The sequence below is a fragment of the Pseudophryne corroboree genome, chromosome 1 (assembly GCF_028390025.1).
Source record: "Pseudophryne corroboree isolate aPseCor3 chromosome 1, aPseCor3.hap2, whole genome shotgun sequence".
Classification (NCBI taxonomy): domain Eukaryota; kingdom Metazoa; phylum Chordata; class Amphibia; order Anura; family Myobatrachidae; genus Pseudophryne; species Pseudophryne corroboree.
This window is the reverse complement of record NC_086444.1, coordinates 701134152-701159240: the sequence shown is the minus strand read 5'-3', so window position 1 is coordinate 701159240 and position 25089 is coordinate 701134152. Positions and strand designations below refer to the sequence as shown.

General features: G+C 45.8%; 1 protein-coding gene across 4 annotated transcripts in view; it reads right to left on the bottom strand.

Moving 5' to 3' along the window:
- Nucleotides 1-211: 211 nt before the first annotated feature.
- Nucleotides 212-25089, bottom strand: part of TJP3 (tight junction protein 3) — a 222090-nt gene continuing 197212 nt past the window's right edge. For all 4 annotated transcript variants that reach the window (XM_063914834.1, XM_063914833.1, XM_063914835.1 and 1 more), the window contains exons 20-21: nt 4924-4973; nt 212-518 (exon numbers count right to left, since the gene is read on the bottom strand). In XM_063914834.1, coding sequence (XP_063770904.1) covers nt 413-518; nt 4924-4973 — 156 coding nt within the window. In that variant the 3' untranslated portion in view covers nt 212-412. The remainder of the gene's footprint in view (nt 519-4923; nt 4974-25089) is intronic.

Sequence of the window (25089 nt, the reverse complement as noted above, 5' to 3'; positions counted from 1 at the left end):
CGCTGTTAAATATAACACTGAATTCAGATATAGGGCAAAACCAGCCTTGATTGCTCCTTTATATTCGCTATGAAATCGCTGAAGTTTACCAGTGTCCGTAATCTTGGAACCTATTAGATAACTGCCAGATATGTAACAACGAAGAATGTGGGGGTTTTTTTGTTGGGGGTAAATTTCATGAGCATATAGATGGTAAATAAATGAACAGAAATGAGAAAAGCAAATTTATTACATGTATAGTAAAAACAAAAAAAACAAAAAACCTCATTAAGCCTGGTACATTGTTCGAAGCAGCATCGGCTCAACATAAAATATAGAATGCTTGTGCAATGTTTTTTTTTCCTTTCTTTTTTTGTAGGAACCAAGAGAAAGTTCAGTTGTGACGTATATGGTATTGTTTCTTTGCTGGTGTTTACAGGTCAGTGGCTGGACCACCCCATCCATACTCTTCATCCTCTGAGCTATTACTCCTTGCACGGTTAAATTTTCTGCGCAGGGCATCATGCTCGTATTCTCTGCTAAAAATCGATAAACAAATCACAGTAAATAAACAAATTAGATTATATTTCCAATTATCTAAAATCATACTTATTTGTGTTTCTCTCTTCATCGATTTTACGCTGTATATGTTCTACATTCACAGAGGAAAAAATAAATGGAGACCTCAAAATAAAGTTTTCTCCAACACAAGGTCTCAACACAAATATTGCCCCCCACCAATAAAGCCACCATTGTTAGTGACAGGAGAAGAAACGGGATGGTATGGGGATCCCGGTGCTTGGGATAACGGCAGTCATAATACAGACAGCAACATCCCGACACTCAGGATCTTGGCACGTACTAGGCAAGTATACTGTCTCTAATGCCCTAACCCTCCCTTTCTGCAGCCTGACCCTAACCCTAACCACCCATTCCCGCAGCCTAACCCTTACCCCCTCCCCCCTTCCTCTTACACACACGCTGCTTACCTCAACGACAGGCCAAGAAAATCCTCATTCGGCATACCGTTGCCGTGACAGTGATCAATGTCGGGATCCTGAGTAGTGTCAGAATTCCGGCATCAGTATTTTGACCGCCGAGATCCCAATCGGATCCCAGAAGAAACATCTCAGACCTATGCTGGTCTCATTTAACAAGCTCAGAGTTCAAACAGATATAATATGGAAATGTAATCACAGACAGCTCGACAGTATAAAAAATGTGCAAAGCACCACAGAAATATTACAATTAGCAAGATGTAATGGGGATTAAGCACATGAAATGGCTCAGTTATATTGTTCAACAAGAATGTAGAACATACTATTAAATCTGTAGTAGCAGGCATAGAAAATAATTTCATAATCCGCAAATCACAAACCACTTAGGGAGTTAAGGATGGGTTATCATGTTGTGAACTAGGCACAACAAGCATAATCTATTCTCCTATTCCTGGTAGACCCCTATAAATCATTGGCCAGACTACTAATGCTGGCTATACCCTAGGACGACTCGCGTTAGATGCGCTCAAAAACTCTCCTGGTCTTAGAGAAATGTGCAAACTCACTAAGGAGCATAATCCCATGTAAGCAGCTTGTGCAGGGAAGGGGGGCGCTACTGCAGCCAGCCAGACAGGAGCCGATGTGAGGGGGGGTAACTGTACCGCCAAGACACATGAGGTACTGGCGGGGATGGGTGGTGTGGGGTGTAGTTACGGCCGGGACACATGAGGTACTGGCTGGGGGAGTGCGTGTGGACACATGAGCTACCGGCGATGGGGAGCGTTTGGTGCGGCTGGGACACAAGAGGTTGAGTGTTGTGACTTCAGAGGGGAAGTTATCACTTTACGAAAAACTGTCTTCCTAAAAAGACATGGCTACGATCATGTCCATAGACATGCGGGGGACGCCCAGCACAGGGCTATCCCACCCTGCATGTCAGTTCCGCCGCTTCCTCACGGTCCGGCTACACCTGCATTGGCCAGACCGCACCCACGAAACGTTCCGCCTCCCCCGCCCTGCAACTGCCTCTGCCCGTCAATCAGGTAGAGGCGACCGTAGCGCAGCGATGGCCTTCGACCGCCGGGCAAGCGCCGACGCACTGCACTGCCGGCACATGCGCAGTTCTGACACGATCGCGCTGCTGCGATAAACTGCAGCGTGCGATCGGGTCAGAATGACCCCCATTAGCTCACAGTGCTGTGGGAGTTCCAGAAATGGGTTTGTAACCCTTTCCTGAATTATCTATTTCAATAACTTTCTGATCGCTTGTTGAGACCTTTTAAACAGCTTCAGATTACTGAAAAAGGTAAAGTTGAGGGACGTTTAGATCCAACAGGTATAAATAATCAAGCCTAATTGAACCCAATTATTAATTAAATTTGGTTAATCGGTTGAATGAGTAACTAATACCCTTTTCACACCATATTCCTGGGTCCAGCCCGGGTCATTGAACACAGGTTTCAAAACTGTTCACACCGCTGGCTGGACCTGGGATATTGCCAGGGCTTACCTCTGTGGGTGTTTGAAGAAGACATATTCTCCAAGCGCCTGGAGTGCATCTCTCTCTCTATGCAATGAACCCGAGTTACCCATTCACGCTGCGCCATAACCCAGGTCCTTCCCGGACCAATCCGGGTGAAGCCTTTCACACTGAGCCGTGACCCAGGTTAGCCTGGCAATAACCCAGGTTTTTGCAGCAGTGTGAAATGGGTACAGTTACTATTTCACACAGAACCAGTTGGTATTTGATAATTTATTTATTTCAATGGATTAAGTAATCCTTTAAAAAACAGTATCACTACACAGAACTGAGCAATTAACTAATTTTACATTTGGTCCACTGTCATGTCACTGTATACAATCACTGTGGTGACCACCATAAGGTATGACCACGCACTAAGTATACCAGTCAATAATAATCCTTTCACACATACATGAAAATCCCAGGTTTTTGCACGTGAACAGACATCAACTCGGGATTTTGATAAAAGCAAACTCTTTTTAACAGAAGAGGGCTGAGACCCGGGAATTTGCTTGTTTGTAAGACCCCTCAATTTCACAGATCGCAAGTCTGAGAGGTATTAGAGATGAACTCACCAGTCCTGTCAATCAGAAGGGTTGACAAGCTGACTGACAAGCCTGCACCCCTTATTGATGGTAATATATATTTATATTATATAGACACATTGGGGAATATTTACTAAGGTGTGAGCTTTTTTAAAAGTGGAGATGTTCCCATATTATAAAGGTTATATAATATACATAAATATTACAATCAATAAGGGATGGGTGCCTAGTATTGCGAGGGACCCCCTCAAGACCGGGAAAGTGCAGTAACTTGACGTTCATCGATTTCACAAGTGAGTGGAAGACCTCTGGAGAGATGTTGAACCATACTATCTGGTTAGCTTCCCACAGCTCTCTGATATTTGTATTTGCAGGATTTTGAGTGTGAATGGACCTCTGCACCACATCCCATGAATGCCCAATAAGGCTCATGTCAGACGAATGTGGTGGCCACACTATTCATTGGAACTCTCTAGAATGCTCCTGCTGGAATATTCCATCGTTGTGTGGGTACATCAAGTCCATGAAGGGTTGCAAATGGTTGACAAGCAATGCAATGTAGTGGTTACCAGTCAATGACATGTCCAGGCGGACCTAACCCATGCCACAAGAACACACCCTACAACATCATGGAAGCACCTGCACAATGCCTTGTTGACAACTGGGGTCCGTAGCCTCATGGGGGTCTGTGCCACACCCAAACCCTACCACCAGCCTGAAACAAATGGAACAGGTGACTCATCAGACCACGCCACATGTTGCCAGTCCTTCAGAGTCCAATTAGCGACCTCACAAGACCAGGTGAGGTGCTGTGTCCTGTGTCATGGTATAAACAGGAGCACTCTTCTACTCCCATATCCCATGGAAGCTACAGAACGCTGCACTGACCTGCTGGATATGCATCTGGTACTTTCTAGATTGAATGTGGATGCGATTTGAGCCAGTGTCGTTTGTCTGTTACCATGGGCAATTCTGACCAGACACCACTGGTCACTATCATTAAGCACCTGTGGCCGGTCACGGAGCTGTCCGTGGTGGGTGGTAATGCCTTCCAAGAGATATTCCCAGTACACATGACACAACAGATCGAGGAATATTGAATGTCCGCACAACTTGGAAATTAAATTTCCCATCTGTTAGGTACCCACTATCATGTCATGTTCATACCCAATAATTTTATGTCGCCTTGCCATGAGCAGCTGGCTGACGAGATGTCAAATTACAACTGATGCAGGTCACAGTACAGTGGTGGCACCTAACCATTACCTTTACATACTGCTATCCCATGTCTTTTTGGACTTCAGTGTACTTTGCTGAGTACTGTTCAGATCCACCTATTGGTCTATGCTATCTCAGTGTTCAGGCACCTGGATTTTGCACTATTATATATATTCGGAAAGTTCCTCTGCAGTGACTGTGTTCTAAGCAAGTCTCCCCGCAGAGAATGTGTACTAATATGACATAATTTTTTTAAAATACTTTATTTACAGGAAATAAAATAGAATTGGTCATATAATTATCTACATTAAGGGTTGGCCTCCCACAGCTGTAGAGGAGATCTGCCGCCAGAAACAGGGCTCACTGTGGAGGCACATTTGAACACTCTGCTTATTAATTTGATATATGACACTTATAGTACCCTCTAAAATGCCTAATTGTGGACATTTGTACATCGCTATAGCTGGTGTTTATGTATTTGTTTTCAATATTGTTTTCTAAAGCCATATTAGTACTATTCATAACCTATGATGACAGTATCGCTCTGGTATCTGTCAAAGAAGGCATAGGACAAAGTGTGCTGATGTGTGTTTTTCCTTTTATTCTTGAAATACTAATACCATTTATAGTTTCTTGATAGTTGTAGTGAATTATACTGTACCTGTTGCCGATGTCATGATTTGATTCATAGTGTGTCTCAGTCTTTCTCTCCTGCATCAGAAAGATACATTATATTTAAAAACCTGCACACACACACATACACATATATATATATATATATATATATATATATATATATATATATGAGATGAGTGGGATCAGGTTTATATATATATATATATGTGTGTATATACAGTATATATGTATAAACCTGATCCCACTCATCTCATATATATATATATATATATATATATATATATACATACATACACACATACGTACAGTGGGGCAAAGAAAGTATTTGGACAGCCACCGATTGTGCAAGTTGACCCAGATGAGAGAGGTCTGTAATTTTCATCATCGGTACACTTCAACTGTGATGGTGTGTACATATGGTGAGATATTTTCTTACGATTTTGACTATGTAGTCAAAATCGTAAGAAAAGTTAGTGCAGATCGCAAGGTGATTCGATGCCGATGCGCGGTCGGCATCGCAAGTCTAGAGAGACTGTGCAGGCAAGTCAATTTTGACTATCTCTATAAAAGCGATAGTCAAAATTGACACTTAGCCAAAATCGCACAGTCAGTATCGCAAGCACAGTCATTTTATGTTTGCGATGCCGACCTAGCCCGTCGCACAGTGAGAATCAGGCTGAGCCCGAATCTCACCATGTGTACACACCTTGAGAGATAGAATCTGAAAAAAAACCTAGGAAATCACATTGTATGATTTTTAAACAATGTATTTGTATATTGTTGCGGAAAATAAATATTTGGACAATCAAGAAGTTTAACTCGGGGGCGTGGCCTGGCCGGCATCAGGGAAGGCTGTGTTTCAGTGGTGCTCCAGCCTGCATCTCCCTAACAGTGTGCCCTAACATGAAATTAAAGTGACTGCTGGCCATATTATAATTGCCTGGGCCAATAGAACTGCCCTGCTTTGGGAGGTTAGTGCTGCGGAATCGGGGGGACCAGCGCTGCCCCCTGCGGATTGCGGCCTACCTCCGTCGCGGGAGCCGGGACCTCAATTACGGAAGCAGGCTGTTGAGGACGATTGCCGCTGGACCCTCCTGCACCGCGAACCCTCTCCTCCGTCTGGGCTCCGTTCCCCACTGCAGGACAAGCCGCCCGATGAGCTGCGATCCCTCCTGGAATCCGAGGTCAGCGGGATCCGCTTGAGGTAACGGCCGGGGCACGTGTGGCGGGCGGCAGCCATCTTGCGGTTGGCGCTGCTCGGCGCCCGCGGCCCACTGCACACACAGAGCGGCCTGCCGGAGCTCCTAGACCCACGGCCCTCACCCCTTACACCCCCACTGGGCTGACCCCCTTTATCTGGCGGCGGCTGACGGCTGGATAGCCCACGGGGAGGCCCAATCTGACGGCTGGACGGCGGCCATCTTGTGGCTGGCAGCGTCCTCACTCTCCTCCAGGACGGGCAGCCTCTGGTGAGGGAGTGTATAGAGCCTCCTGCAGCTTCCTCCCCTGACACTGTTTACCCACAGCCCTCATATATGCAACCTGTCCCCAGTGGGCCTTCTACAGTGTTAGAGTACACCTCTCCTCCCCGAGATCTACCGAAGTTGTAGTCCGGGATGAAAGCTGCAGCCACCTTTACCTACCTTAAAAATACCCCCATGTCCAGCTCCCACTGAACCACTCTACTGTCATACTTGTGAAATAGTGGAGCCTGGATTTTTGTCATTTTACCATTTGCTCATAAAGTGTGTTGCTGTGTCGACATCCTGTGGCTATGCAAGCTTACTGTTTCTTCTCTGCAAGTTTATTTCCGCACTGATGTCCGGCTAGCCACTTCGATTCTGGGTTGACGTGCGGGCGCTGGCCCCGACGGGATGCTGCTCTAATCACACAACACTAACCCTGATGTCCTACTGAAGCAACTAAGGTGCCTCATGGTGAGAGGTAAGAAAGGATCACAAGGGAGAGGAAGGAAGTCGCAAAAGATCACTCCGACACGTGCAATGGATACTCCGACTTCAGCCGGTATGAGACAATTTCTCCTTCCCCAGGGCTCCACCCCCACGATAGATGTCTCTTTGCCTTCGACCCCACGTCTCTCGCCTGCTTCAGACTCGGCCTCTCAAGGGGGATCCCAACTGGCAGACCCACACACCAACGACAGATCCGGGAAGCCTCTCTCAGATCCTGAACCTTCTACAGGCCCTCCCAACGAAGCAGGACTTTAAGCATTTGGAGGGTAGGGTCAGAGAAACTATCCGCTCGGAGATCGCGGTGGTTCAGGCAGAAATAACTCATATTGGTTTCCGCCTGTCTTCGCTGGAAGGCTTCTCTTCAGACACAGCAGCGGCACACAACGCTTTTAGAGCTACAGTTCTTAAGCAGGTGTCAAGCCTTCAACAGCTCCAAGACCGTGTAGAAGATTTAGATAACCGCGGAAGGAGAAACAATTTGAAGATCCGGGGGGTCTCGGAGGACATCTTGCCCGATTGTCTTATAGGCTTCCTTACGACGGTATTCAACGAACTCCTGGGCCGCGATCCTGCCTCGACCATCGAGTTCGATAGGGCCCACCGAGCCCTGAGACCCAGAGGTACACCGTCTGACCGCCCCCGCGACATAATCTGCCGTCTACATTACACAGAAAAGGAGGAGATCCTCCGCAAGACTCGTCGCATGGATGTGATAGAGACTGCATCTCATAGAATTCAGATCTTTCAGGACCTAACGTGGTCGACCCTTCAGAAGCGAAGAGCCCAAAACCCGCTCACCGCGGAACTCCGGAAGCTGGGTATTAAGTATAGATGGGGCTTTCCTTTCGGACTCCAGGTCTCGCAAAATGGGAAACTGCACTCCTTTAAGGACCCCTCCTACTTGCCCCTTTTCTGCCAAGCGTTGGATGTACCGCAGGTCTCTCTCCCAGATTGGCAGGAGCCTCTGACATGCGGTGTACCCCCAGAACTCTCTCACCCTGACAATGACTGGCCCCTTGTCCACCGTAACCCGAAACCCCCTAGAGAGCAGCGCTCCCTCACGCAGTCGATGAAGAAATTAGGGTCTCTACATGATTCAGAACAATAACTTTAATATTTTCAAGAGACCCTACTTTAGTTTAAAAGGTTTCTTGCCGATTCGAGGGATTTCTTTGCTCTATGGTTCATACTCCCTTTGGAGAGGTGACCGAGGCATCGGGATCGTACTTGACCAGACAGGTACCCATCTGACCCGACCGGGTAGGAGGTATTTGTTTTTGGTTATATGATGTTTCTCTACAGTGCTCTATAGTTGTGTGATCGAACTGTTAGTTATATTTCTGATTGTGATATCAACATTCCTGTTGGGGCTGGGGCCGGCACTGACCCCCAGTTCGCCCCTACACCGCCCGAGTATTCTCGGCCTCCGATGCGACTAACGCATCCGTGCTCCCGAGAGGCGGTAGTGTGTTTTTTCTTTTTTCTAAGTTCCTGATTTCATTTGCTGATTTTTGCTTGGGTTAGGTTCCTTGAACTTCCCTCCTTATGTGTTCCTTACTTCTGTTTCATTCTTTCTCTCTTTTCTCTCCCATTCCCCAATGTGTGGTTCTCTGTTTCGAGAGTTGTTCTGCCCTCCTTGCCAGACTCAGCATTTCACTCTGGTTTCTCGATGATGGCGGTTGACCCCAAAGCGACGGCCATAAAATTGGTTTCCCTTAATGTTAAGGGCCTTAATGTCCCGGAGAAACGCTCAAGGGTGCTCAGGGACCTTTTTGCATTCCGGGCTGATGTTGCCTTTTTAAAGGAAATGCATTTCAAAGTGGGAGCGGCCCCGGTCCTTAAGGACCGTAATTACCCGCACTCCTTTTATAACAACAGCAAGGGCAAGTCTTTGGGTGTTGCTATTTTGCTGTCTAAACGCTTGCCTTTTCGGGAACTTACATCTGTGTCTTTAGAGGAAGTCAGGACACTCCTGGTGAAATGTAAACTGTTTTATCAGCTCTATACATTCATTAACATATATGTCCCCAACCAATCGCAACCTAGTTTCTTAGGGATGGTTCTCAATCGCATTGCCCCCTTGATCACGGGTATCCCAGTTATTGGAGGTGATCTTAACTGGACTCTCCAGCCGGAGGTGGACATCTCCGGGGTGCCGGCCAGATCCTCCGTAGCATCGCACTGTAGAGTGCGCCGCTCTCTCCATGACCACCAGCTGGTTGACACCTGGAGGCTCCAACACCCCGGGGACAGGGACTACACGTTCTATTCCAGACCCCACGACACCTACTCTAGGTTAGATTATTTTCTCTTGCCCCACAGATATCTGCATCTAGTTAGGGATACGGACATCGGCTTGATTACCTGGTCGGATCATGCTCCTATCTCCCTGTCCCTGGAGACGTCCTACCCACACTCCAAACAATGTACCTGGCGGTTGAACGAACAACTCTTAATGTACACGAGATTTCAGCCCCAGATACTTGAGACAATGGAAAATTATTTTATAACAAACGAAACGCCGGATGTCTCCCGGGTCACGGTGTGGGAAGCCCACAAGTGTGTTTTGCGGGGGAAGCTCATCCAGCTAGGTTCCATGCTGAAAAAGGAAAGACTGGGGGAAAAGACTGCTTTACTTCAGCGGCTGAGGGATTTAGAGACAACGCATAAGACGGGCTCATCTTCATCGGTGCTGAACGCACTGACCGAGACGAGAGCAGCTCTCAATGCCCTGTTGTTTTCAGACATCAAAAGGGATTATAGGCTATGCAGAAATCGCTTTTATCAATGGGGTAACAAACCGGGGAAGCTCCTGGCCAGGGCGCTCCGCGCGCAGAGAGCCACTCTATTTATCCAGTCGATACAGGATGCGGCGGGGACCCGCCGCACCCTCACCAAGGATATTGCTGAGGCATTCCACTCTTATTACACTAAATTATATAATCTTCAGGAACCTAGAACCCCGAGGACATTATCGGTAACCAGGGAATTGGTGGCGGGATACCTCAGTGACGCAGGACTCCCTAGGATATCAGAAGACGATAGCGCTTGGCTAGATTCCCCCTTCTCTCTCCCGGAACTGGAACAAGCTCTTAAGGAGGCTCCCTCCGGGAAGAGTCCGGGCCCTGATGGCTATACCATCTCCTATTATAAGCTTTTTAAAGATTCTCTCTTGCCTAAAATGTTATTGGCGTTCAACGAGGTCTCCGATAATCGTGGTTTCTCCCCTCAATCACTAGAGACCTTCATCACGGTTATACCGAAGGAGGGGAAAGACCCGGCTCAATGTGCCAGTTATCGCCCGATCTCCCTCCTCAACACAGACGTCAAGCTGTTTGCTAAACTTATAGCAAACAGACTGAAGCTGTTACTCCCCAATATTGTGCATTCGGATCAGGTGGGTTTCATCCCTGGTAGGGAGGCCCGGGATAATACGACCAAAATTATCGATTTGATGCATTTAGCCTCGCATAGTCATAACCCAATAGTGGTGCTCTCTACTGATGACGAGAAGGCATTTGATCGAGTAGATTGGGTGTTCATGGAGGGGGTCCTGCATCACTTGGGGTTGGGGCCTGTTAGCTTGAACCGTATTCTGGCACTATATAATTTCCCAACTGCAAGGATCAAAATTAATGGAGACCTGTCCCACCCAGTTCTGATTAGGAACGGCACTAGACGGGGATGTCCTCTCTTGCCCCTCTTCTTCGTCCTTTGCATGGAAGCCTTGGCGTGTTCCATTAGGCTTAATCCAGACATCTCGGGACTCACGGTGGGGGGCAGAGAGTACAAACTTGCACTGTTCATGGACGATCTGCTAGCTATTATATCGAACCCGGTGGTTTCTGTCCCTAACCTGATGTCCGAACTTGATAGATATGGCTCCCTGTCAAACTTTAAGATTAACCTTTCTAAGTCAGTGGCAGTGACTGTATCAATGCCCTTCCAAGCTCTTGATGGCCTCAAACAATCTTTCCCCTTTCACTGGCACCCCTCTAGCTTTAAATACCTGGGGGTCACTTTACATAAAGATTTATCACGTCTTTTTGAGGTAAACTTCAAAAAATTACTTGTCTCACTTCGCTCCGAGTTCCGGGACTGGGGTAACAGGCGGTTATCCTGGTTTGGGAGGCTCAGTGCTATTAAAATGAACGTTTTACCGAGAGTCCTCTATCTCCTCCAGGCGCTCCAGGTTTCCATTCCCGGAACTGGGTTCAGAGATCTACATTATTTAGTTAGGGACTTTGTATGGGGGGGGCAAACGACCCCGCTTTCAACATGCCATTCTTTTTCGCCCTAAACATAAGGGCGGTCTTCAGGTACCGCATTTCACACTGTACTATGAGGCTATTGTTCTCCATAGAATCTTGGAATGGTCACGCCCACGTGACACAAAACAGTGGATCCATATCGAGGAAGCAGTGCTACCCGCCCCCATTGCTTACTACCCTTGGTGCTCTAAGATACCACACATAGATCACCCTACTATTGGCCCTACACTTTCACGCTGGGGTAGACTTAGGGTTCTCCCGTATATTTCTTCTAAATACTCTCCCCTGACCCCATTGTTTTATAACCCAGATTTCCCGCCGGCGGTCTCAGGCCGGGGATTTGATTCATGGCAACGGGATGGGGTGACGCGTGTTGGCCAGCTGGTGGAGCGTGGAGAGATGATCCCCTTCCCCATGATGCAATCGAAGTGGAATCTCTCGCCTTCGGAGATTTGGAAGTACCTTCAACTGAAACACTTTGCCCTGGGGAGTAATGTCCACCCAAGCCTGACTAGACCATTAACGGTTTTTGAGAATTTATGCTCAGAACCCTCTCGTCCACTGCACTTCCTCTCAAAATGTTATAGATTTTTGATTGTGAACAAATTCCCAGATCTCCCTAAGTATGCCAGGGACTGGGGCCATGACACACAGATAGATTTGTCAGAGGAGGACTGGGAGAAGAGTTTCCAAGCCACCTTTGTAAGTTCCTCCAGTTATTCAGTCCTCGAAACGCATTTCAAAGTTCTATCTCGGTGGTACAGATGTCCCCAAACACTGGCTAAAATGTTCCCTAATGTACCAGACACGTGTTGGAGATGTAATACTCAAATGGGCTCCCCGATGCATATCTGGTGGGATTGCTCCATACTTCGCCCCTTTTGGGATAAAGTCATTGCAACCTCAAAATTGATAGTGGGTTCGGAGGTTCCGTCTGAGCCAGCCTTCTGGCTTCTCAACTGTGTTACATGGCCCTTGTCGACATACAAAACCTCCTTACTAAAGTTTCTTAATAGCGCAGCCAAAGCGGCTATTCCGGTTCGCTGGCGATCTATTGAACCTCCTACTATGAGGGAATGGGTTGCTAGAGTAGATTGGTATATGACTATGGAGGACTTGCTGGTGACACCGGAGACCCATCGGAGATTCACGACCACTTGGTCCCCTTGGTTGGAATTTAAATCCTCACATGCTTACCTGACACTGATGCCCTAACTTGAGCCCTTCACGATGCCCTCTACTTCCGATTCCTAACTATTTTATTATTGACAATTGGAGATAGATGTTATTATTTCAGCTTCCTGACCTGACTGGACCGGGAAAGTCCACACTGTCACACCCCCCCCCCCTGTCCCCCTCTTTTCTTAAATCTCTATTTTCCACCCTGTACTCTTTTCTGTCCCTTCTTCTTTATTTGTTTTAGTGTTAAGAAATGTTTTGTCAAGACAGCTTTTACAGAGGTCAAACGTTTCCTGTAGTGCTTGACCAGGTTTGCACACACTGTAGCAGGTATTTTGGCCCACTCTTCCATGCAGATCTTCTCTAGATCTGTCATGTTTTGGGGCTGTCGCCGGGCAACACGGACTTTCAACTCCCTCCACAGATTTTCTATTGGGTTGAGGTCTGGAGACTGGCTAGGCCACTCCAGGACCTTGAAATGCTTCTTACGGAGCCACTCCTTAGTTGCCCGGGCGGTGTGTTTAAGGTAATTGTCATGGTGGAAGACCCAGCCATGTTCCATCTTCAATGCTCTTACTGAGGGAAGGAGGTTTTTGACCAAAATCTCACGATACATGGCCCCATTCATCCTCACCTTAATACGGATCAGCCGTTCTGTCCCCTTTGCAGAAAAGCAGCCCCAAAGCATGATGTTTCCACCCCCATGCTTCACAGTGGGTATGGTGTTCTTGGGATGTCTTGGGATCATTCAGATGGTCACTGGCAAACTTTAGATGGGCCTGGACATGTGCTGGCTTAAGCAGGGGGACCTTTCGAGTGCTGCAGGATTTCAATCCATGACGACGTAGTGTGTTACTAATGGTAACCTTTGTGACTGTGGTCCCAGCTCTCTTGAGGTCATTGACCAGGCCCCCCCGTGTAGTTCTGGTCTGATTCCTCACCGTTCTCAAGATCATTGATGCCCCACGAGGTGAGATCTTGGTGGAGCCCCAAGTCGAGGGAGATTGTCAGTGATCTTGTATTTCTTCCATTTTTTAATAATTGCGCCAACAGTTGATCTCTTCTCACCAAGCTGCTTGCCTATTGTCGAGTAGCTCATACCAACCTTATGCAGCTCTACAATTTTGTCCCTGGTGTCCTTAGACAGCTTTCTGGTCTTGGCCATGATGGAGAGGTGACAGTCTGACTGTTTGAGGGTGTGGACAGGTGTCTGTTATACAGATAACCAGTTCAAACAGGTGCCATTAATACAGGTAACGAGTGGAGGATAGAAGAGCTTCTTAAAGAAGAAGTTACAGATCTGTGAGAGCCAGAAATCTTGCTGCTTGGTAGGTGACCAAATATTTATTTTCCACAAGAATATACAAGTAAATTGTTTAAAAATCATACAATATGATTTCCTGTTGTTTTTGTTTTTTTCAGATTTGAAGCGTACCTATGTTGGGAATTACAGACCTCTCTCATCTTTTAAGTGGGCCAACTTGCACAATCTGTGGCTGTCCAAATACTTTTTTGCCCCAATATATATATATTTTTATATATATTTTTATATATATATATATATATATATATATATATATATATATATATAGTTACCCCGGTGCGGCACTCGACTCCGCACCGGGGTAACTATATTTGTGTACAGCAGTACATGTGAAGGCACCGATGCAATAGTGGATTTCATCGAGGAGTGCCGGACCCATGCTATCATATATATATATATATATATATATTTTTTTATTTTTTTTTATATTAATTAACAAAGGAATGGAGAGCGCACAATTCATTATATACTTTTGTGTTTTATATAAAAACGGTACATATCCACATTCATGAAAGTTTAAAAGTAACTATTTAGGGCGCTGCTCGGCCCGGGAACAAACCGTCACTACTCCGATCACACGGAAAGACCTCTCTCACCGGCTCCGGACCTAGCGGGTTGACGTCACAATATCCACGTCATCTAGCCACACCCAACGCATTTCGTCCTATCAGGGACTTCGTCAGGGGTTGTGTTGTGTACAAACCCCTGACGAAGTCCCTGATAGGACGAAACGCATTGGGTGAAAAATATACAGACAAACTCCGGGTGGACATGGTGTGCAAGGACTGATAAATCTTTTTGTGTGTGTGTGTGTATATATATATATATATATATATATATATATATATATATAAAAATGTGGAGGCTGTAAATTATTTTAAAAAAATAAAAAAAAAAGGTTAGACTCCTGGTATACAGGCCAGCTTTCTTTATAACCCAAAGAGATGAATCCAGAATCTTCTGCAAACTAGACCGAAAACCATATTCCAGACGTTCCTTTAAAAAAGGAGCAACATTAATAACCTAAAAACAAAGAAGGAAACTCCTGCCTCTGAAACCACTAAATTGAAAGTATTGTTTTAAGGAAATCCATACACTTGCAGACTTGACTTAAGTGCTTCGGTTATTTTGATTGAATGATCTGTACTCAAGGGATGGTATTAGGATCTGGTGCTTGGTATGCCAGCGATCAGAATAACAACAGCGGCATCCCAGGTATGCTAACCCTCCTCTTTTCTCCCCCATAACCTGAACCCTCCCTTTCCACAGCCAGACCCTAACCCTCCCCAGTGGTGCCTAAACCTAACACCCTCCCAACCCCCCCCTCCCCCAGGGGGGTGGGTATGCTGGCTGGATCCTTTACTCAAGCCTCAATATCCTAAAGCAATCCCACCAGATACAATACACAAGGTAGAAAGGTGACAGTGCGCTGCTAACAGCTGCTAGTTGGGTGTCACTATAGAGAGGTATCTCCACCCTCCAAATCAAACAGACAAATACAAACATATAGGATACCACTGAACCAGCGCTGTGTAGAGGTCAAAACATTTGTTTTCTTGTGGTCTCTTTCTTTTGACTCAATGTAAACCGAAAAAGGAAAGAGATATGCGGGACATAGTGTAATACCTTAGGTTAAAAAATGTAATCACACACAGTCACAATACATAAAAACAAAAATAAAAGTTCAAGCTGAATCAGTATTTGACAACATGGAATGAACCACTCTCTGCCAATTTAGATCATACAGCGTGTACTAGTTGGCATTCATGTGTGGACTAAATCCTGTATAAGTGAGGGCAGTGGCTAACTACCAAATGCAGTTCTATGAGCGTATGTACATCAGACTTTCCAGCTGCAGCAAGGAACTTTTCTGGTGTCCAACCGCCTCTCTGGTCTGGCATAGATCGTACCACGTCCTCCTTTATCAGGTAAGTCCACCGGGGCACCCTTGCATTACGACCCTGCCTGGGTCTTTCTCAAGGTAAGCTCCTTATATGAAAGTCTGATGTACATACGCTCATAGAACTGCATTTGGTAGTTAGCCACTGCCCTCACTTATACAGGATTTAGTCCACACATGAATGCCAACTAGTACACGCTGTATGATCTAAATTGGCAGAGTGTGGTTCATTCCATGTTGTCAAATACTGATTCAGCTTGAACTTTTATTTTTGTTTTTATGTATTGTGACTGTGTGTGGTTACATTTTTTAACCTAAGGTATTACACTATGTCCCGCATATCTCTTTCCTTTTTCGGTTTACATTGAGTCAAAAGAAAGAGACCACAAGAAAACAAATGTTTTGACCTCTACACAGCGCTGGTTCAGTGGTATCCTATATGTTTGTATTTGTCAATCCCACCAGATATTAAATAACATTCCTCTATCCTTCTTATATCTCCAACTGAGCAGTTTCCGGAGTTTAATCATAGTCTGAACCCACGATCTCAGGAAGGGTTCGGTATGTAATACCGGCAGTCGGGATGCCGGCTGTCACATGATCATCAGCAGGATCCAGATATCGGACATGATATTTTAACCCTATGCTAGCCCTCCGCGGGTGGCGGCTACAGCTAACCCTTAGGGAGTGTCGGTTATGGCTAAACACCCCCCCTACTGCCTAACCCTAAACCCCCTAGTGCCTATCCCCCCCGAAAGGTAAGTATTGGGGTATGGGTTATGGTCCGGGAAGGCGGGACCTGGACCCTAACCTGTACCCCAATACTTGACTTCGGGATGTCTACTGTCTGTGTTCCGGCTCCGGTCTCCTGATTGGTGTCGGGATTCCGGCCTCAGTCACATGACTGCCAGCATCGCGACCGCTGGGATGCCAAACACATCCCCTCAGGAAATTCCCCAGCTCTAAGGGTCAAAGATTCAGAAGCCAGATATTAAAACCAAACATTTAATTCAGATAAAGAAATGGATCTTAGATTAACAGGTTCTGTTTTAGATTAAGCCACCTAGACAGACCCTCCTGCATGTTGAGAATGTGCAAACTGAAAAACTTTAAAGTGAATTAAGGAGAATTGGGATACCTGAGCAAGCAGGAAGCACAGCCCCCACTTTACTCATGAAAGCATTGCTACTAAAATTGTTTGGGTACCCACTTCACTTATGTAGATATGCATGATACTGTATTATACAGAGTCCCTAACACAAGAACAACTATATTTGCCAGCCCCCTCCCAGGCATGCTGGCAAAAAAAAAAAAAAAATATTATGAAAAGTATTGAAATGACTTTCTGAAAGAAGGGAGGAAACAAAAGTTAAAAAAGTGGTGGTAGGGATGTCCTTAGTCATATGCTATGATATATATATATATATATATATAGTTAGGATGAAGTCATGCTTGTTGGTAACTTTGATTTACTTGCAGCATCAATATAATGGGTGAACAATAATAAATGTTATATTCGGAATTAGATGCCAGATGAGATTGTGAGTGCAAAAGTCCAGTAGCAGGCAGAGATGCTTGCATTATCAACTATTTGTATCTTTATAACTATTGCAATCTTTGAACCTTCTTTTTGTTATACTTTATAGTAGTTTGTAATGCTAGTATAATATAGCACCTCCAGAAAGTTTGGTATACTTGCCCCAATGATTCTTAAAACAGTATGGGAACAAAGTTTATATTGATAATTTCTTCTAATAAGCAGGCTTAGGGCCTAATTCATTGCCGATCAATGCACCGGCAGCGATCACACTCTGAAGCCCTAAGCATTGTGCTCACGCGCCGCGGCCACACTGCGCCGTGGCCTCACTGGTGCGATCGCCTCTGCCCGACTGACAAACAAGAGGTCGCAAGGCGGGAGGGGGCATTCCAACAGCGTTAGAACGCCGTTGGTGGAGCGTGGTCCGGACAGCGCAGACATGTCCGGAACATTTTGGGGGCAGGCCGCGGCGGCTGCGTGACATCACACACAGCCGCTGCGACCCAAAACGTGGCGGGTAGATGCCTGCCAGCGCAGCTAGGGAGCTACTTGGCAGGTGTGAAAGAATCGCCACCGTTCGATACTTTCGCACATGTGTGTATGTGTGTGTGTGTGGGGGGGGGCAGGGCCTGACATGCAGGGCGGACTAGCCCTGTGCTGGACATCCCCCCGTATGTCAGAGAAACTGATCGTAGATGTGCTAAATTTAGCACATCTACGATCAGGTCTGAATCACCCCCTTAGTTGGGTTACTTAATATGCCGAATTGCATAATAGGACATGCCATTATAAATTATATGTTTGTGCTTCAACATGTGAGTTCTGTTTACTTTCACTGCATATACAATTCAGCACTACACAAGATGTTTTGTATTAAGAATGCGCAGTACTGGTATACAGGCATGAAATATACAGTATAGGACACAAATAGAATTATTACCGTACAATAGAAAACTTTAATGCCAGTGTTCCCTTTAATTTTGATTGGTTCAGGACTCTCTACTGTTCTAGATTCTTTACTTTCCTCTGTTAAACAATACTTCAACCTGCATCACATTGATAATCTCACTTTGGTCCAACAGGTAAAATACATTAAATGCGTAACTAGGAATATGGCAGTTCAATCTCCCCTATTCACTGAATTGTGCCGTCTTCATCTTTAATTCTAAAGTCTTTTTGGAATCTCTCTAGATATGATCTTGGATGTGCTTGCATTTGTTATGGATAATGTTGGCAACTAGTGAGGGATCGGTAAGATACTTTAAAGGTTTATTTGAGATGAGTGACTGTACAACCTTCTAAATATATTAAAATTGCTATGAATTGGAGAGGCAGGGGGAAGGGAATTTATTTTCACACAAATGTATATAGCAGAACTATTAACTATTAATTTAATATATACATTTTCAAAAAATACCAGTTACTAATTTACTGTAACTATCAACAAAAATAATATTAATGCAATAATATCAATTCTGTTGTGGCTGCCAATATATTACATAGCTACAGGGCGAGTCTCACATATCGAAAATACTAAATATTCCGAAATACGTCATTTTTTGAGCACAACTATGATATAACTTTACTTTTTGATGGTTCAATGTACACAAACTTTGTATCATGCACAAAATTATTTTAAATATTGTATAACATTACCTTCAGGCTATGTGTACAAAAGGGATGCAGTCAATTGATCGGCTGTCGGGATCCCGGTGTTCAGGAGACCAACGTCGAAATCTCGTCATCCGTGATATCCCGACAGTCAGAATCCCGACCACCGCTGGGTATTCCCACTTGGTTGATATGTCCACACCACCAACCAAATGGGAATAGAACCTGTGGCAAGCAAAGCGAGCAGTCGGGTCCGATGCACGGAGAGTGCAGCAAGCCAACAAGGGAACTCGCTGCCTCGCCGCCATGATGCCAATGTCGGTATGGTGACAGCCGGCATCCCGGCTGCCAGAATATCATATGTATCCCATATAAAGTATAAATGAAATATAAATACATTCTGTGTTTTGACTTGGGTCCCATCCCCAAGATATCTGATTATGGTATGCAAATATAACACAAAATTAGATATCCAAAACTGTTCTGGTTCCAAGAATTTCGGATATGGGAGACTCAACCTAGATCGATCGATCGATAGATAGAGGATACATCTTTGTGCTTTTTTCCAATCCATATATACAATGGGTTTTTCTTCTATATGGGAGGTGCTATCATAAAGTTGATCCATGATTTATAGTAGCTTTAACATTATGGATAAGTGGCCAGATGCTTATTTACATGTAAAATGATTTCACCAATTACTTCTTGTTTCTGGAACTAAATACTGTGTACACATATACATATATCCTGTATAATAAATGGCCAGTGCTGCTTCTCACCTCTATGGGGGGTGCATTGAAGTGTTTTGCGTGCCAACGGCCACTAGATGGTGTCCAATGGAGCAATTCAAGTGTTGCTCCGTTCAGGCACTGACATTACTGCTATGTGTTCCTTCATTTTGATGGGCTGGAAACTAATATATATATATATATATATATATATATATATATATATATATACATACACACACATATATACATATATGCACCACTTAGGGGGGTATTCAATTCTTGACAGATCTTTTCCGACGGAAAGGATCCAACAGTGCAGTATTCAATGAGCAGCAGATTTAGCCATTCCCGCCAATGCCAATCCGACTATTGACATTTTCGGAAACGGGGTCAAAACCTGTCGGATTTGGCCATGGAATCAAACAAAACACGTGGATCCGTGGCTATTCCGCCAATCCACGTGTTTTCCGACAAGTCGGAATTGCCGACTTGTCGGGAAAAAAGCAGGGGTATTGAATAGGTCGTAACAGTTTCCGACCTAAACAGTTGGAAACTGCCGTCTTTCCGACAAGACCGCAGTTACCGACTACAATTGAATACAATTGGAGTTTGTATATTCTCCTCGTACTTGCGTGGGTTTCCTCCGGGTACTCCGGTTTCCTCCCACAATCCAAAAATATACTGGTAGGCTAATTGGCTTCCAACAAAATTAACCATAGCATGAATGTCTGCGGGTACATGCGATAGGGAATATGGATTGTAAGCTCCACTGGGGCAGGGACTGATGTGAATGGGCAAATATTCTGTAAAGCGCTGCGGAATATGTGTGCGCTATATAAATAACTGGTAATAAAATAAGAATTTACTTACCGATAATTCTATTTCTCGGAGTCCGTAGTGGATGCTGGGGTTCCTGTAAGGACCATGGGGAATAGCGGCTCCGCAGGAGACAGGGCACAAAAAGTAAAGCTTTAGGATCAGGTGGTGTGCACTGGCTCCTCCCCCTATGACCCTCCTCCAAGCCTCAGTTAGGATACTGTGCCCGGACGAGCGTACACAATAAGGAAGGATTTATGAATCCCGGGTAAGACTCATACCAGCCACACCAATCACACTGTACAACCTGTGATCTGAACCCAGTTAACAGTATGATAACAGCGGAGCCTCTGAAAAGATGGCTCACAACAAATAATAACCCGATTTTTGTAACTATGTACAAGTAATGCAGATAATCCGCACTTGGGATGGGCGCCCAGCATCCACTACGGACTCCGAGAAATAGAATTATCGGTAAGTAAATTCTTATTTTCTCTATCGTCCTAGTGGATGCTGGGGTTCCTGAAAGGACCATGGGGATTATACCAAAGCTCCCAAACGGGCGGGAGAGTGCGGATGACTCTGCAGCACCGAATGAGAGAACTCCAGGTCCTCCAGGGTATCAAATTTGTAGGATTTTACAAACGTGTTTGCCCCTGACTAAATAGCCGCTCGGCAAAGTTGTAAAGCCGAGACCCCTCGGGCAGCCGCCCAAGATGAGCCCACCTTCCTTGTGGAATGGGCATTTACATATTTTGGCTGTGGCAGGCCTGCCACAGAATGTGCAAGCTGAATTGTATTACACATCCAACTAGCAAAAGTCTGCTTAAAAGCAAGAGCACCCAGTTTGTTGGGTGCATACAGGATAACAGCAAGTCAGTTTTCCTGACTCCAGCCGTCCTGGAACCTATATTTTCAGGGCCCTGACCACATCTAGCAACTTGGAGTCCTCCAAGTCCCTAGTAGGCGCAAGACACCACAATAAGCTGGTTCAGGTGAAACACTGACACCACCTTAGGGAGAGAACTGGGGACGAGTCCGCAGCTCTGCCCTGTCCGAATGGACAAACAGATATGGGCTTTTTTGAGAAAAAACCCACCAATTTGACACTCGCCTGGTCCAGGCCAGGTCCAAGAGCATGTTCACTTTTCATGTGAGATGCTTCAAATCCACAGATTTGACTGGTTTTAAACCAATGTGTTTTGAGGAATCCCAGAACTACGTTGAGATCCCACAGTGCCACTGGAGGCACAAAAGGGGGTTGTATATGCAATACTCCCTTGACAAACTTCTGGACTTCAGGAACTGAAGCCAATTCTTTCTGGAAGAAAAATCGACAGGGCCGAAATTTGAACCTTAATGGACCCCAATTTGAGGCCCATAGACACTCCTGTTTGCAGGAAATGCAGGAATCGACCGAGTTGAAATTTCTTCGTGGGGCCTTCCTGGCCTCACACCACGCAACATATTTTCGCCACATGTGGTGATAATGTTGTGCGGTCACCTCCTTTCTGGCTTTGACCAGGGTAGGAATGACCTCTTCCTGAATGCCTTTTCCCTTAGGATCCGGCGTTCCACCGCCATGCCGTCAAACGCAGCTGCGGTAAGTCTTGGAACAGACATGGTACTTGCTGAAACAAGTCCCTTCTTAGCGGCAGAGGCCATAAGTCCTCTGTGAGCATCTCTTGAAGTTCCGGGTACCAAGTCCTTCTTGGCCAATCCGGAGCCATGAGTATAGTTCTTACTCCTCTACGTCTTATAATTCTCAGTACCTTAGGTATGAAAAGCAGAGGATGGAACACATACACCGACTGGTACACCCACGGTGTTACCAGAACGTCCACAGCTATTGCCTGAGGGTCTCTTAACCTGGCGCAATACCTGTCCCGTTTTTTGTTCAGACGGGACGCCATCATGTCCACCTTTGGTAATTCCCAACGGTTTACAATTATGTGGAAAACTTCCCCATGAAGTTCCCACTCTGCCGGGTGGAGGTCGTGCCTACTGAGGAAGTCTGCTTCCCAGTTTCCATTCCCGGAATGAAACACTGCTGACAGTGCTATCACATGATTTTCCGCCCAGCGAAAAGTCCTTGCAGTTTTTGCCACTGCCCTCCTGCTTCTTGTGCCGCCCTGTCTATTTACGTGGGCGACTGCCGTGATGTTTTATCCCACTGGATCAATACCGGCTGACCTTGAAGCAGAGGTCTTGCTAAGCTTAGAGCATTATAAATTTACCCTTAGCTATATTTATGTGGAGAAAAGTCTCCAGACTTGATCACACTCCCTGGAAATTTTTTCCTTGTGTGACTGCTCCCCAGCCTCTCGGGCTGGCCTCCGTGGTCACCATCATCCAAAACTGAATGCCGAATCTGCGGCCCTCTAGAAGATGAGCACTCTGTAACCACCACAGGAGAGACACCCTTGTCCTTGGATATAGGGTTATCCGCTGATGCATCTGAAGATGCGATCCGGACCATGTGTCCAGCAGATCCCACTGAAAAGTTCTTGCATGAAATCTGCCGACTGGAATTGCTTCGAAGGAAGTCACCATTTTTTTACCATGGCCCTTGTGCAATGATGCACTGATTTTAGGAGGTTCCTGACTAGCTCGGATAACTCCCTGGCTTTCTCTTCCGGGAGAAACACCTTTTTCTGGACTGTGTCCAGAATCATCCCTAAGCACAGGAGACTTGTTGTCGGGATCAGCTGCGATTTTGGAATATTTAGAATCCACCCCTGCTGTTGTAACAGTATCCGAGATAGTGCTACTCCGACCTCCAACTGTTCCCTGGACTTTGCCCTTATCAGGAGATCGTCCAAGTAAGGGATAATTAAGACGCCTTTTCTTCGAAGAAAAACCATCATTTCGGCCATTACCTTGGTAAAGACCCGGGGTGCCGTGGACAATCCAAACGGCAGCGTCTGAAACTGATAGTGACAGTTCTGTACCACGAACCTGAGGTACCCTTAGTGATAAGGGCAAATTTGGGACATGGAGGTAAGCATCCCTGATGTCTCGGGACACCAGATAGTCCCCTTCTTCCCGGTTCGTTATCACTGCTCTGAGTGACTCCATCTTGATTTGAACCTTGGTAAGTGTTCAAATTTTTTTAGATTTAGAATAGGTCTCACCTAGCCTTCTGGCTTCAGTACCACAATATAGTGTGGAATAATACCCCTTTTCTTGTTGTAGGAGGGGTAATTTAATTATCACCTGCTGGGAATACAGCTCGTGAATTGTTTCCCATACTGCCTCCTTGTCGGAGGGAGACCTTGGTAAAGCAGACTTCAGGAGCCTGCGCAGGGGAAACGTCTCGACATTCCAATCTGTACCCCTGGGATACTACTTGTAGGATCCAGGGGTCCTGTACGGTCTCAGCGTCATGCTGAGAGCTTGTCAGAAGCGGTGGAACGCTTCTGTTCCTGGGAATGGGCTGCCTGCTGCAGTCTTCTTCCCTTTCCTCTATCCCTGGGCAGATATGACTCTTATAGGGACGAAAGGACTGAAGCTGAAAAGACGGTGTCTTTTTCTGCAGAGATGTGACTTAGGGTAAAAACGGTGGATTTTCCAGCAGTTGCCGTGGCCACCAGGTCCGATGGACCGACCCCAAATAACTCCTCTTCCTTTATACGGCAATACACCTTTGTGCCGTTTGGAATCTGCATCACCTGACCACTGTCGTGTCCATAAACATCTTCTGGCAGATATGGACATCGCACTTACTCTTGATGCCAGAGTGCAAATATCCCTCTGTGCATCTCGCATATATAGAAATGCATCCTTTAAATGCTCTATAGTCAATAAAATACTGTCCCTGTCAAGGGTATCAATATTTTTAGTCAGGGAATCCGACCAAGCCACCCCAGCTCTGCACATCCAGGCTGAGGCGATCGCTGGTCGCAGTATAACACCAGTATGTGTGTATATACTTTTATGATATTTTTCCAGCCTCCTGTCAGCTGGCTCCTTGAGGACGGCCCTATCTATAGACGGTACCGCCACTTGTTCTGATAAGCGTGTGAGCGCCTTATCCACCCTAAGGGGTGTTTCCCAACGCGCCCTAACTTCTGGCGGGAAAGGGTATACCGCCCATATTTTCTATCGGGGGGAACCCACGCATCATCACACACTTCATTTAATTTATCTGATTCAGGAAAAACTACGGTAGTTTTTTCACATCCCACATAATACCCTCTTTTGTGGTACTTGTAGTATCAGAAATATGTAACACCTCCTTCATTGCCCTTAACGTGTGGCCCTAATAAGGAATACGTTTGTTTATTCACCGTCGACACTGGATTCAGTGTCCCTGTCTGTGTCTGTGTCGACCGACTAAAGTAAACGGGCGTTTTAAAACCCCTGACGGTGTTTTTGAGACGTCTGGACCGGTACTAATTGTTTGTCGGCCGTCTCATGTCGTCAACCGACCTTGGCGCGTGTTGACATTATCACGTAATTCCCTAAATAAGCCATCCATTCCGGTGTCGACTCCCTAGAGAGTGACATCACCATTACAGGCAATTGCTCCGCCTCCTCACCAACATCGTCCTCATACATGTCGACACACACGTACCGACACACAGCACACACACAGGGAATGTTCTGATAGAGGACAGGACCTACTAGCCCTTTGGAGAGACAGAGGGAGAGTTTGCCAGCACACACCAAAAACGCTATAATTATATAGGGACAACCTTATATAAGTGTTTTCCCTTATAGCATCTTTTTTATATATTTCTAACGCCAAATTAGTGCCCCCCCTCTCTGTTTTAACCCTGTTTCTGTAGTGCAGTGCAGGGGAGAGCCTGGGAGCCTTCCCTCCAGCCTTTCTGTGAGGGAAAATGGC